At 33.7% G+C, this 14,541-nt stretch overlaps 1 protein-coding gene across 2 annotated transcripts in view; it reads left to right on the plus strand.

Moving 5' to 3' along the window:
- IPO8 (importin 8) overlaps positions 1-14,541 on the plus strand; it is a 68,276-nt gene that overhangs the window by 13,736 nt on the left and 39,999 nt on the right. For both annotated transcript variants that reach the window (XM_082636927.1, XM_082636928.1), the window contains exons 5-11: positions 858-1,014; positions 5,759-5,848; positions 7,360-7,454; positions 7,898-7,982; positions 10,296-10,430; positions 12,083-12,182; positions 14,453-14,529. In XM_082636927.1, coding sequence (XP_082493053.1) covers positions 858-1,014; positions 5,759-5,848; positions 7,360-7,454; positions 7,898-7,982; positions 10,296-10,430; positions 12,083-12,182; positions 14,453-14,529 — 739 coding nt within the window. The remainder of the gene's footprint in view (positions 1-857; positions 1,015-5,758; positions 5,849-7,359; positions 7,455-7,897; positions 7,983-10,295; positions 10,431-12,082; positions 12,183-14,452; positions 14,530-14,541) is intronic.

The raw sequence follows: 14,541 nt of genomic DNA on the forward strand, positions 1-14,541 counted from the left end.
TGTTTGTTTACTACAGTTTTTCAAAGAATCTTTAATCTGCTAATGTACTAATCTCTAAGTTAGTGCTTCTCAAACTTATTTGTTAGTTTCAGAGGACCATTTATTAACAGTTTTCCTTGGAAATTTTGATGGAGGTACCTTAACATTTGTATTTAAGTAAGCACATCATTAAGTAAACCAAACATTTACCTTTTTGGATGCAAGGTAGAAAATGTTCAAGTTTCTTTGCTAGTGACTTTCTTTTCTATAAAAGTCGCTTGGGAGGTGTGGGACTAGTGTCACATTTAATAGCATTGCTTTCTAGCTTCTAAGGGGATTGCTGCTCCTGCATGCAAAGTCCTGTAGTCTTCCTTCTAAAATGATTTTTAGAGGATATTTTAGATTTATACCTGTTAAAGTGATCTAAGGGCACCTAAATTTGTAAACTGTTTTAACTTCTCAAAGGAGGGTGGTAGATGGAGAAATGTTTTTTCCACCACATTATTTGTTATATAATAGGAATGTCTGTTTGAACTGTTTATCAACTTGTATTTTATAGCAAGAACTGTGGTATGTGAAAATTAATTTAAGTACTAGAAAAATTCATGTAGGAAAGTTGCAAAACTGTCTTGGATTTTTTTGAACTAGTCTAACTCTTTCTAGAAAGATTTTAGCTATTCTGCCTAAAACAGGGATATGCTCTTTCAAAGTTCCTTTCAAGTTTATTCTAGCAAACCAAACAGAAAATGTAAGCTAGTGTTTGGAATGTTATTGTTTTAGCTTTATATAGTTTAAAAATATTATTTTTCATTCATTGTTTATAGCTCTTTTGTAGGGGGAGAAATTATTGTTCTCTCTTTTTGTCTTTGCTCATGTAGATATAAGAAAGCAGAGGAAAGAGAACCTCTTATAGCAGCAATGCAAATATTTCTGCCTCGTATTCAGCAACAAATCATGCAGCTCCTTCCTGATTCCTCACATTATTCTGTATTAATACAGAAGCAGATCCTGAAAATCTTTTATGCACTTGTGCAGGTAAGTTTCTATAGCAGAAGACAAATATGGTGCCTTGTATGACTGCCTGATACATAGAAAGTGCTCAGTAAGTGTCAGTTATTGTTAAAAATTACATATTGTATATTCTCACATGTATTTCTTTAAAAAAATCCTTATGAGAGAACAGACTTTGAGAGGTCAACTTAATTGTCCAAGGTTATATGAGTGGCAGAGCTGAGATTCAGTGTCCATATGTCTTTTGCCCCCAGTGTCTGAAGTCTGGGTGTGGAAGAAACAAGGTAGTTAACTTCCCTGAAACCCGATAATTTGACTAATCTGTCCATAGCATTCTGCCTGTAGATTAGTTATGATTATAGGAGAAGAGGAAGGAAAAGAAGAGAGTTCCTTTTTTTAATTGGGAAATCATATTGATGCTAGTTTCTTTGCATTTGACCCATTTAAAGCTAACAAACAAGATTGAGTGCCTCATTTACCTTCATTTAAAATACTTCCTTTTTCTTACCTGAAAACTATAAAGAACATGAATATGGAATGTTTTAAATATAAAAATATTTAAAATTTAATCCTCAGAAGACTTGGGTAAGTTATTTCGATCTGGGTGGAGAAAGAATAATTGTTGTCAGTTTAAACCGTTTGATGTTGAATGGATTAAGGCTTTATTTCATGCTTTCTAGTTAAATTAGTCACGGCAAGAGGGTAGTTTCATCAGGCTAGAGAGCCAAGATAGTTTGGTTTTGTTCTTGGCTTCTATCTGACTTAAGTATTTTCGTACTGTTCTAGAATATTTCACTTGAATAAAGATTTATATTTTTAGCCTCATCTTTTAAACTTTTAATAGAGACAGTCCAAGGCAGATTTTCCTTTTTTTTTTTCAGCTTAGCCTTTTTTGGGGGAGAGAGAAGGGGAAAGGAGGCACATCTGAGAAAAGAGAAGAAACTAGACTACTAGGAAAACATATTCCTTCACCCTCTTTTTTCTTTTTTTAAAAGTAATAAGGTAGGAAGATGTATGGTGCTATTGTTTTTGTTTTTCTGTTCAGAAATCTTCCTCAGGAGAATCACTTTGTGGCAAATACTTTTTATTCAGTGAGATGTTTTGCCATTAGATATAGTAATATCCCATTTATTTGGAGCCAGACTTCCCTTTCCCCATTGGGAGAAGCATAGCCAGGAATCAGTAAGTGAGACAGAGCCTGATGAAATAGTTTTCTTAAAGCCTCTGCTTCTACTTGGTTTGCTAAGAGAACAAAAATCTAAATTTTTTTTTTCTCAACATGTATGTGCTAAAAACCTAAAAAACCAGAAAAAAACCCTCATCATTTTAAACCATTTTAGTAATCTATTATATGCTAATACAGTAATATTCTTTAGTGGGAAATCCTGGAAGCAAATATTTAGAAGGCTTTAGGAGGCACAGTTACAGTGTTTATGTAAGTAAAAAGTGATTGTCTGACAGTTTGGGATGAGGCAGAAAAAGTTATGTTTTAAAAAGTATGATACAATGAAATTGATTTTGTCTAAGCATTTATTAAATATTGTGTACAGGGCTGTTGAATATTCCATACATATTTCAGAACTTGTTTGTCCAGAAGTGAACTCATTGTTACTTTCCCCCAGCCTTTAGCCTGCTCCTCCTATGTTCCCCATCGTAAAGCCAACTGACTCCCCACTGCATTTAGAACAAAGTGTTAACTTTTTCCCATGGCCTATAAAACCCTTCATCTCTTGCCTCATCTTATACCATACTTAGCTTTAGCTTTGTTCTTTGCACTCCAGCCATATGGAAATTCTTTCAGCTTCATGAGCAGATCATGTCCTCTGTCACTTCTGAGCCTTTAAGGCACCGTGTTTCTGCCTGGAGCATTCTCCTTCCCCTTTATGCCCTGGTCAACTTGTGCTCCTCCAGGTCTTGGCTTGCATATGACTTCTTCCAGGAAGTTGTCTCTGATAGTAGCAGGCTGCATTAGGTGGTCCTCATGGGTGCCCTTATCAACATTATACTGCTTTTATCTGTATTATTTATCATACCATATTGTAATTCCTTGTTTAAATGTGTTCCCCCACCCCCCGCCCAACTAGACTGTGAGCTTTACTTAACATTATGTCCTTAGTGTGTAGTAGGTTTTCGACTCCATGGATGCAGAGGTGCTATGCCTCGTCTCCTGTAGCTCAAGGTGTAGTAGGGGTGGGGTTGCACACAGTAATACAGTGGACTGTGATTTCATGCCACAGTGTAGAGGAAAGTAATTGAAAAAATGTTTCTTGAATGTTTCATGACGTAAAGATTTTCATTAAAGTCATTAAAATGAGTTTCCACCACAAAAAAATACAATTATGGGAGGAGAAATTAAGGAAACACCCCTATTTACAATTGCATCAAAAAGAGTAAAATACCTAGGAATAAACTTAACCAAGGAGGTAAAAAACCTATACTCTGAAAACTATAAAACATTGACGAAGGAATTTAAAAACAATACAAAGAAATGGAAAGATATTGTGTGTTCTTGGATTGGAATAATTAATATTGTAAAAATGTCCATATTACCTAAAGCAATCTATAGATTTAATGCAATCTCTATCAAAATACTGATGACATTTTTCATAGAACTAGAACAAATAATTTACAAAAGACCCTGATTTGCCAAAGCAATCTTGAGAAAAAAGAACAAACCTGGAGATATAATGCTCCCTGACTTCAGACTATACTACAGAGACACAGTAATCAAAACAGCATGGTACTGGCACAAAAACAAGCATATAGATCAATGGAACGGAACAGAGAGCTCAGAAATACACCCACACACCTATGGTCAATTAATCCATGACAAAGGAGGCAAGAATATACAATGGAGAAAAGACAGTCTCTTCAGTAAGTGGTGGTGGGAAAACTGGACAGCTACATGTAAATGAATGAGATTAGAACATTTCCTCACACCATATACAAAAATAAACTGAAAATGGATTAAGATTTGGAAACCATAAAACTCCTAGAAGAGAAAATAGGGAGAAAACTCTTAGACATAAATCATAGCAATTTTTTTTGATCTGTCTCCTAAGGCAAGGAAATAAAAGCAGAAATAAAGTGGGACCTAATTAAACTTAAAAGCTTTTTCACAGCAGAGGAAATCATTGACAAAACAAAAAAGACAACCTACTAAATGGGAGAAAATATTTGCAAAGGATATGACCAATAAGGGGTTAATATCCAAAATATTATAAACAGCTCATACAACTCAATATCAAAAAAACAACCGAATTAAAAAATAGGCAGGAGACCTGAATAGACATTTATCCAAAGAAGACATACAGGTGGCCAACAGGCACATGAAAAGATGCTGAACATCACTAATTATCAGAGAAATGCAAATCAAAACCACTGGTCAGAATAGCTATCATCAAAAAGTCTACAAATAACAAATGTTGGCAAGGATGTGGAGAAAAGGGAATCCTCGTACATGTTGGTGGGAATGTAAATTGGTACAGCCATTATGGAAAGCAGTATGGAGGTTCCTGAAAAAACTAAAAACAGAACCACCACATGATCCAGCAATTCTACTGCTGGGTATATATCTGGAAAAAAATGAAAACACTAATTTGAAAAGATACATGCACCCCAATGTTCATAGCAGTATTATTTACAGTAGACAAAATATGGGAGCAACCTAAGTGTCCATCAATAGATGAATAGATAAAGAGGTGGTGTGTGTATCTACATATACACAATGGAATATTACTCAACCATAAAAAGAATGAAATTCTGCCATTTGCAACAATGTGGGTGGACTTAGTGAAATAAGTCAAAGAAAGACAAATACTCTTATCACTTATATGTGCAGTCTAAAAAAATAAAACGAATGTATATAACAAAACAGAAACAGATTTACAGTTATAGACAACAAACTAATGGTTAACAGTGAGGAGAGGGAGGTGGGGAGGTGGGGAGGGTTGAGATAGGGGTATGGGATTAGGAGACACTAACTACTATGTATAAAATAAATAAGTAACAAGGATGTATTGTACAGCACAGGGAAATATAGCCATTATTTTGTAATAACTTTAAATGGAGTATAGTCTATAAAAATACTGAATCACTCATATACCCGAAACTAATATAATATTTTAAATGAATTATACTTCAAAAATAAAAAGATAATTTTATGAGGTAATGGAGGTATTGACTAACCTTATTGTGATAGTAATTTCATAATGTATATGGGTATCAAATTGTCCTGTTGTATACCTTAAACATACATAGTATTATATATCAATTATATCTCAATAAAGCTGGAAAAATGAAAAGTTTGACACACAAAGGGGTAAATGGTAAAAAATCACTTATCTAGAATCTCATGTTGAACAAATGATGCCTTACTGTATTATTATTATTTTTTACTTAAAAGTGTAGCTTAGGGACTTCCATGGCAGTCCAGTGGTTAAGGCTCCATGCTCTGAATGCAGTGGGCACAGGTTCGGTCCCTGGTCAGGGAACTAAGACCCCTTGTGCTGCACAGTGCGGCAAAAAAAAAAAAAAAGCCTAGAGAAATAATTCATGGCATGTATATTTTCTAGATTAAAAAAATTTAATTTACATACATATGTTTATAGAGCTGTTTTAAGTTAATTTTAGGTTGAACCACCTGAAATTACTAATTTCATGGTCAGGTGTTAACCATTTCATATATTTCAACCTTTCAATATAGATAAATTGCTGATTTTTTAGAGGGGAGGAATTATTGTCTGATGTTGTTGTCCTTTGTTTTCAGTATGCATTGCCTCTTCAGCTGGTGAATAACCAAACCATGACAGCGTGGATGGAGATCTTCCGAACTATTATTGACAGGACTGTTCCACCTGTAAGAAAGGGCTTCTGTTCGTAAGAAGAATAGGGAAAACTTGGGTTTGGGTTATTTGTGATAGATTGATTTTTTATACCAGCCTGCTATTTAGAAAAAAAAAATTACTACTGTAATAAAAGTAATTAATGATACATACTCATTTTTAGAAAGTTCAGATAAACAAAATTAATAAAATAATAACTATTTAATTCTACTAAAAATGATAACTATCTTTAAAACTTGGTATTTATTCCTCTTGTCTTTTTTTCTCTGCATTTATATACAACCATATTTTTTTTCTTTCTACAAAAAATATTACAGAATCTTTATAGGAAGAAGTGATTAAAAAGGGTATGCTGAAAAAATCTTATTAAAAAGTAATTTAAAAGGGTATACAGAAAAAGAAGCATTAATAAAATTTGTCAGGAGGAGCAATCATATTTTATTTGTAAAAATGGTATAGATAGGTACTGTTTTGAAGTTCATTTTTCACTTAAAATCTATTGTAAATATTTTGTATGATTATGAAGTTTTTTACATTGTGTCATTTTTGTTGAATGCTTCATTTGCTAGATATTTAGGTTGTTTTAGTTTTTTAGTGTTTTAACTATAAGGATGTAGTTAAATTTTTATGCACATACATGATTATTTTGTTTGGATAACCTCTTAGCAGTGTTTAAGGCTTTGACAGATCTTTAATTAATTAATTAGTTAATCAATTAATTGAAGTATAGTTGATATACAATATTATATGTTTCAGGAGTACAGCGTAGTGATTCAGTATTTTTATAGGTTATACTCCATTAAAAGTTATTAGAAAGTAATGGCTATAATTCCCTGTGCAAGACTTTGACAGACCTTGTAAACGGCTTTCCAGAAACAGTGCACTGGCTTATACTTTAATAAGCAGTGACTGAGAGTGTCTGTTTTGTTAAATTCTAAGTTTGCCGGTTTGATAGGTGAAAGACGGTGTCTCATTTTTATCTGTAGTAACAGTGATACTATATTTCATCTATCAAATTAACTCAAATAATCAAATAAACTAAATTAAAATACATCAAATATTTAAAATTTTGAGCTTGTCTCCAAATGTGCAGTATTCCTTCCTTTGCCCGTATCTTGGGACAAATTATGTTGAGGTTTAGTTTATACACATAAATACACAGAGCTCAGTGAACAGTTCAGTGAATTCTGACAAACATACACTTGTGTTACTATCACCCAGATCAAGAACTTTTCTGGCATCTCAAGAGAGTTTCCTTGAGGGATATGGTATTTTGTGTTTTGTTTTCTACTTATTTGGGCCTTTTAAAGATAGAAGATAAAAACAACAGCACTGGTTGGTTGAAATTTGCTTTGCTTGTTTAATTCCTACCTAGCAATCTATAAAGTAAGAATTTGCATTTGTTTGGCAGTCTGAATTCACATTTAATATTACTTAATTTGTATCAATATTTATTCTGCCTTTGTTATTCACACAAACCTTTTCATTATGTGGGAATTTTATCTGGGTGTTTTTGTCCTCCTAGGAGACTCTGCAGATTGATGAGGATGATAGACCAGAATTAGTCTGGTGGAAGTGTAAGAAGTGGGCATTACACATTGTAGCTCGTCTCTTTGAACGGTAATTCTGGTTATTAGATTTACAATCTATGGTTAGTATCTCGGTATTGGATATAATAAAATTGAATAGGTCCCTTTATGCTCTACAGTTTATGATTATTTTTCTTTAGAGCAACAGAGGGCAAAAAGTCACCCTCTGCTTTGTTTTAAAGCAGGCTTAACTGTGATCATTGGCTTTGAGATCATAGTGAGGTGAACAGTCTTCTCTGGACCTTTCTATTCTTTGTAAAAAGGATCGAGAAATGATATTTCTGTCTGAAATTTTAAGTATGGCCTGGAGTCTAAGTACAGCTTATCATAATTTCATTTTGGGGCTTGTGAAAAAAGGTAAAACGTTAGTTTTCTGTCCCAATAGAGTACATCTTTCAACAAGTATTTAAACTGGTGAGCGTGCTTTGTTTCTAAAGTTTGCAGTATTTAAACATTTTCTCTTTGTATTTTAAGATATGGAAGCCCAGGAAATGTCACAAAAGAATACTTCGAATTTTCTGAATTCTTTTTGAAAACGTATGCAGTGGGAATTCAGCAGGTAATAAACTTACATTTTTTAAATAGAAGGATGGTTACTACTGAAAGTAGTTAAGTCACTTCTATCCATTTAAAAGTAGTTTACAAACATGTTAATTAATACGTATTTATAGGGGATGAAATGGCAGCTCTGGGAATCTAATACAGTGCAGTTTTAGAACCAAATGTCCTAGGGTAGCTACTGCAAGAATGTCCCTTCTAGACTCCTAGATGCTGGACTGAAACCTTTCAAGTCTGTTGATGGATACTTGTGTAGCAGTCGCCAGTATTAGATCAGGTTCTTCAGTTAACTTCCTGACCTCACATGAGTTTCTTACCCTCTATTTGTTGGAGCCCCACCTCTTTGTTCTAAGCTTTTATATCAGAAGATTTAGGTAATAGGAATTGATCTATTTCAAGAGGAGTTGAGCTCAGAAGTTAAGACTTTCAGCTGAGAACTCACACATTTTTGTGGAAGTTTGGGAACCATTTTGTACAGTGAAAACTAGGAGTTCTTGAGAAATAATCCAAGTTGATATTAATATTTACAAACTACAAAGGATAGATGGGTGTGAAGACTACCTGTATTGCCATTTGAATCATGAAATTTTTCTATTTCAACAAATGAAATTCAGTAATGATTGAGCATTGGCTGTGTCAGGGCTATATTAAGGAAGCAAAGATTAATCAGACATAGTAAAAGGCTTTCATGATACAAAGGGTGTTTCTAGATTTTTATAAATCTATGCAGATTAGTCTTCTTTACTGTCAGTGATAGAAAGTTCAAGTCTTAGATAGAATACTTCCTTTTATGGATTATCATTTTGACTAGTATCGTTTTATGGATTATCATTTCTAAAAATTACCTTGCAACAATTCAGGAAAGCTATGGCTATAATTTTCTCACAGATTATTTTGTTGGCCCATGAGAAAGTCTGTAGGGAAAATTGGTGAGTGATGAATAAAATTATATATTCAGCCATTCATTTTGGATACTAGGATAATCAGGGAGCTGTTTAGCTCTGTCTTCTGCTGTCTCTGTCTTTCCATGGCTGTTAAACCCCATGGATGCTGTTAAGCATCCTAAAGTTGATGCCCTCTTCTAGTGTGTTCAGTAGAGGTTTTCCAGTGTCACATAAACATGTATGTACACACACATTTAAATTTCATGCTGTGGCATCCATGTCATAAACTGTTAGAACCTTGGTCATTTAAGGTATATATTCCTGATATTTTTAAAAGTTTTTTTTTTTTAATCAAAAACTGTTCTCTTCTTTACTATTGTGTCTCATCTGCGACCACCTCCACTTTGTGTGAACAGCAACTGTATTAGGAAGAACTGTGTTTAGTAGCATCCATTTTTAGCCCGCATTGCAGAAGGAGTTTCTAGGTGATAGTAGGACTTCTGACAAATTTTATAAACCTGAACTTTATATAACTTGAACTGAATTCATGTTCTGAATTTATAAATTCTGTACATGTTTTAAAAGAACCCCTTTTATTTATTCAGCAGTTCAGTGATAAGCTTGCTGTAGTGAAGGGCTCTGGAGATCAGGAATTGGAAGACTTGGACCGTGTTGTAGTGCAGCCTCTGACTGCGTGTCCTTGGGTCCTCACAGCTGCTTTGGGCATGGTTCTTTCCTTAGAAACAATCTTTTTTAAAAAATCAATATTTAAAAAAATAACTTCTCAGTTTTGTGGTATTTCTACAAAGACTTTCCGTGGTCTGAGATTATAAAATAAAAAATTTCCACACTCTTTTTTAGTTACTCTGTGGTTTCATTTTTTGTTGCTGTTGAAATATTTCCCTATCTGGAATTTATTTAGGTGTGAAGTTTAGTTAGGGAGCCACCTTAATTTTTTTCAGAGGGCTAGTCAGCTGTTCCAATACTGTTTTTTGTAACTTACTGTTTCTCTTCCAGTTGAAATGCACCTTTGTCAAATATTAAAATATGTTTATGGTGTCTCTTGCTATATGGATGTTTTCAGTGTTCACTTAGTCAAGTCTGTTATTATTTGACAGGAGTCTTAATTTATTTGAAGAGCTAGTATGTGGAATAGTGTATAGACTTCTTTTGAGTAGTTCCACAGGTTAGAAGCAGGATAAATGGCTGAAAATCACAGTGAGACACCCTTCAGTTCAATATCACAAGGACCTATCTAAGAATTAAAACAGCTCGTGTGCTTTCTCACAAAATATTTACTTCTCTAAAAATCTGTTAATTTTTATCTCTATGACCTCTGCGTTGGTTTTATGTCATGCCTAAAATGCCCATCCTGTTAACTTCAAAATTGTTTATGTTTTCCTATGTTTTCTCTTCTTATTTTCCTGTAGGTACTACTAAAAATTTTAGACCAGTATAGGCAGAAAGAGTATGTAGCTCCCCGTGTTCTTCAGCAAGCATTCAACTATCTCAACCAAGGCGTTGTTCATTCTGTAACCTGGAAGCAGATGAAGCCGCACATACAGGTTAGTGTCAGGGAGCGGCTCTTGGAAATCATTCTCTGGTTATATTTTCTGGACAGGGTAAGTGTTAACTAATCCCATATTTTGTATTTAATATGTTTTTGTTTCCATTAATAATTTCAAATGAATGCAGTCTTATATCTGATATGAAGGACCTGGAAATTTAAGTATTTGAGAAGAGTGAAGTTTTCAAGCTGTATGAATTGGAAGACTTGGATTTAGTTAATCTAGCTTGGAATCTTATTTAGCCTCTGTTTCTCCTCTGTTAGGTCAGATAATATTTTTCTACCTTTTTTACCTAAAGGTTGCTAAGATCAAATGAGGTATTTTGTATGATAACATTTTGAAAACAGTCCCCAGGGCTCTACTAAGGTAGTGTTATTTTGCAGGAAATGCCGCCTGATACCTGACCATTTTCTTTTGTAGCTATGAGCGAACAAGGTTTTTATTTCTCTTTTTGGATTGTTAAATTCTATAAAAGAAGTTAAAGTTTTCGGTTTTATATCAATTGTGTACTTAAAGGTAGAATCAGCATTGTTATTAAAGAATAAATCAGAATGAAAAATTATGGACCATTAATAAATTAATATTTACATACAGATAATTTTGGGTAATTCAAAGATGTTAGGAATGGAATTTTTTCCTCTCAGTCTATGAATTCTTAAATTCTGTAATCTCTAAGATGGTATCTAAAAAGTAAAGCAATTCTTTTACTTTGGTGTCTAGGATAGAATTTGTTTAGTGTTATCTTATTATAGGTCTTACAGATATTAGATCTTTTGCATTGTTTTCTGTGGACATTTTAATAATGTTTGCCTAATTCCCTTGATCAAATAGTGATTGGTTCTTTGCAATTAATAAAGATACAGATTTCATTTTATTTACTGTGTGCCTGTAAAGTAAGGGTGAACTGTGATAGCATTTTTTTCTACTTGATGCCTTTGGCCTTATTTTTACATGGCTGTAATGTAAGAGTAAGAAAACTCTGATTATTAGGCTGAATTTTTTTCTCTTAGAATTACTTAATTTGGAAGAAGTGATAGGAGATAATTTTGTTCTTTACATATGTAATTGTTAGAGCACGGAAGGGCTTGGTAGAGCATTAGCGGCAGTGAACATAGAGGCTGTTAGATGTGATTTTTTCCCCCCACTGAAGCCTGCACTTGTAGGGTAGGAAATTAAGTTGTTGAAAATGAAAAAAGAAGAAAATGTTAATGTTGTTGAAATATTGACATTTAGGATCAAAATGGAAATGTAAAAATGTTCACAATAAGTAATATAATAGTAAATATAAACTTGGTTTGATATTTATTTCTCTTCCTTAATGAATCAAGGTATGTTTAAGTATGTTTAATATTGATAGTAAAATTTTATTATCCCCGCTCTTGCCTCAAAGAAGAGCATTCACCTCGTTCTCTGTACCTTTAATCAGTTGTTGTTTAAAAACAAGCTTATGTTTAACTTCTTCTGCCCCCGCCTCTACCCCTTACCCCCAAGGCTTTTGCTTTCCTGCTTTCACTTTAGCCAATGCAAACTTAACAGAAAGATTAATATAACAGTTTGGAAAACTAACTTCATGAAGGCTTTCATTATTGGTGTTCCCCAAATGTGAATAGTCTATACCCATTTGTTGTTTTGTTTTTTTCTCTTGTTAGAATATCTCTGAAGATGTGATTTTTTCTGTGATGTGTTATAAAGATGAAGATGAAGAGCTGTGGCAGGAAGATCCATATGAGTATATAAGGATGAAATTTGGTAATGGCGATGATTTTGGTCCTCCTCAGTTCCTGGCTCCGTAAAGTAATAGAACTAAATGTATACTTTTAAGCAGATTTTACTACTTTGTTAAATTCCCAGAGTTCTGCTTTTCACGATAAACTCTGAAACTCGTGAGTTTGATGTTCTGTTGAACCGATGGACTTGAGATGAAAAGCTGCTTTATTTGTCCATCCCTGTCATGGTGCTGAAGCAGTCATGGAGCCATCTGTGTATAACTCTTTCTGTTGTGATGCTGCAGGGACCCATTCCTTTCTGTGCCTTTGGGATACCTATTTGTAGATTGGGTTGTTCTCAGTCTGGGAGGTCCTTTGCATTTCTGCATATTTTAGGAGCACCCCAATTTAGTTTGCATCCTTAACCTAGGGGCTGAGTATTCCACAGGGGAATGAGATTACTTCTGATGACCCCACTGTGTGGCCCATTTCTCTGTGAGTCCTTTTAGCCTTGGATCATCCAGGAAGCTGTTGAATTGTGTAGGTTGCCTAAGTTCATTCCCTTTTGTCACCAGTTTGAATTAAGCACTTCCTGGAGTACTCAGGCACTTAGCCTAGGAAGATGTTACTTGTGTACCTCTGTTCCTCCCACAGTGATGAAGCTCTCTGAGGGCAGGGACTTTATCTCACTTGCTTTAGTTTGCATTCTCCATCCCTTCTACACCCCTACATTCCTCTGCAAGTTCTTGGCCCTGGTCTGCCTTCAGAGAATGTTGAAACAAATAATTGATAAGACTCGCACTGCCCAAGGCATGCTGAAGGTACTGTGACCACAGTGCTTTCCCCTCGTTGGGCCATATGTCTCTAGTTACTTGAGTTAAGCCTACTAATATAGATGCTAGATTATTGGGCTATGTTGTTTTCACAGTGCTTTGTGTTTAGATTCTTTGATTCAGTAAGTGAGGAAGTGCCTCTTTCCTTTGGAGACAAAGTACAGGAAAAGCAAGTGAATGAGAAACAATATTTACCACTGCTTTATCCTTCCATTCTATCACTTCTATTTGAAAATCATTGTACATATGCATGATTTATTAATTCCCCTTCCTAATGCTTTTGTTTTCCTAGTTTGCTTTGACAGAGCAGAATGATTAACTGGTCTTTCTTCTGTCTTTTTTAAGGCATTTTTTTAGTGTCTAGCTTTTCTATGATACCTGTTTTTATAATGTGCAGTGTATTTGTTTAACTTTCAGAGGGCTATCATTATTTTACTTATTCTTCATATCAAATAAGAAAGTATCTCAGTTTTTAGAAAATATAATAGTTAAGAGCTGTGTGTGTTGATTGATAGAATTTACATTTTATTGATTAAAAGAGAATATGGATAATTCAAGACTAGCTAAAGTGCCTTTTTTCCTTAATCATTTCCTTCTGTAGAATGCAGTGGGTATTGCTTAATTTGTGTATTTTACTTTTAGATAACTACTGGGGAGAATAATTACGTTATTAGTTTTCTTTTTATATTTTTGTCATGTGCAGTTATTTATATTAACAAAATACTCTTGTCTAAGTGTACTGACTGATATTAATAATGGTATTTTTAGATTTGGTAAAAACTGAAGGAGCTCAGGCTTTGATGTTAAGACAGCCTGGATGTGAATGCTGGCCTGGTTGCTTACTCACTGTGTGACTGTGGGCAAATTACTTAACCTCTCTGAGATGGAGTGTTTTCAGCTATAATATCTTGTGTGTGTATGAGTGTCTATATCTGTATTATCAGTTTGTTTCTTTCTCTTACTACGTAAGCTCCATGAGAAGCTTTTTTGTTTGATATTTGTATCCCCAGAGCTTAGAACAGTGCCTGGCACATAGTAAGCACTAAATAAATTTTCATTGTTTTTTGATAGAGGTAAAGCATTTTTCCTGTCCTCAGTGAAACAGATATACCTAATATGTATTGTTTGTTTTAATAAGATTATTTAAAAGGGCAACCTTTTAAATAACTATTTAAGTATTTTAATAAACATTTGATGTTTATTTTAATAAATATCAAATAAAATTTAAATATTTAATAAATAACATTTAATTTAAATATTTAATAACTATTTAAATATTTTAAAAACATTTAAAATAAATATTTGATAAATATTGTGCATGAGAGCAGTGATGATATATCTTTAGCTTTTTTATGCTGTAAACCAGTGTTATATGTTGACTGTTTTATTTCTTGGTTTTGGAATAGTGGTCAATAAGGTTTAAAATCTATAATAAGTAGTTGTATTTTTGCTAACATGGTTTAAACTTTTAAAATCTTAGATATTTTCGAAGATTATGCTTCTCCCACCACAGCAGCCCAGACTCTCTTATATACTGCTGCAAAGAAAAGAAAAGAGGTATATAGTTAT

The sequence above is a fragment of the Mesoplodon mirus genome (assembly GCF_964341445.2).
Source record: "Mesoplodon mirus genome assembly, chromosome: 11".
Taxonomy (NCBI): domain Eukaryota; kingdom Metazoa; phylum Chordata; class Mammalia; order Artiodactyla; family Ziphiidae; genus Mesoplodon; species Mesoplodon mirus.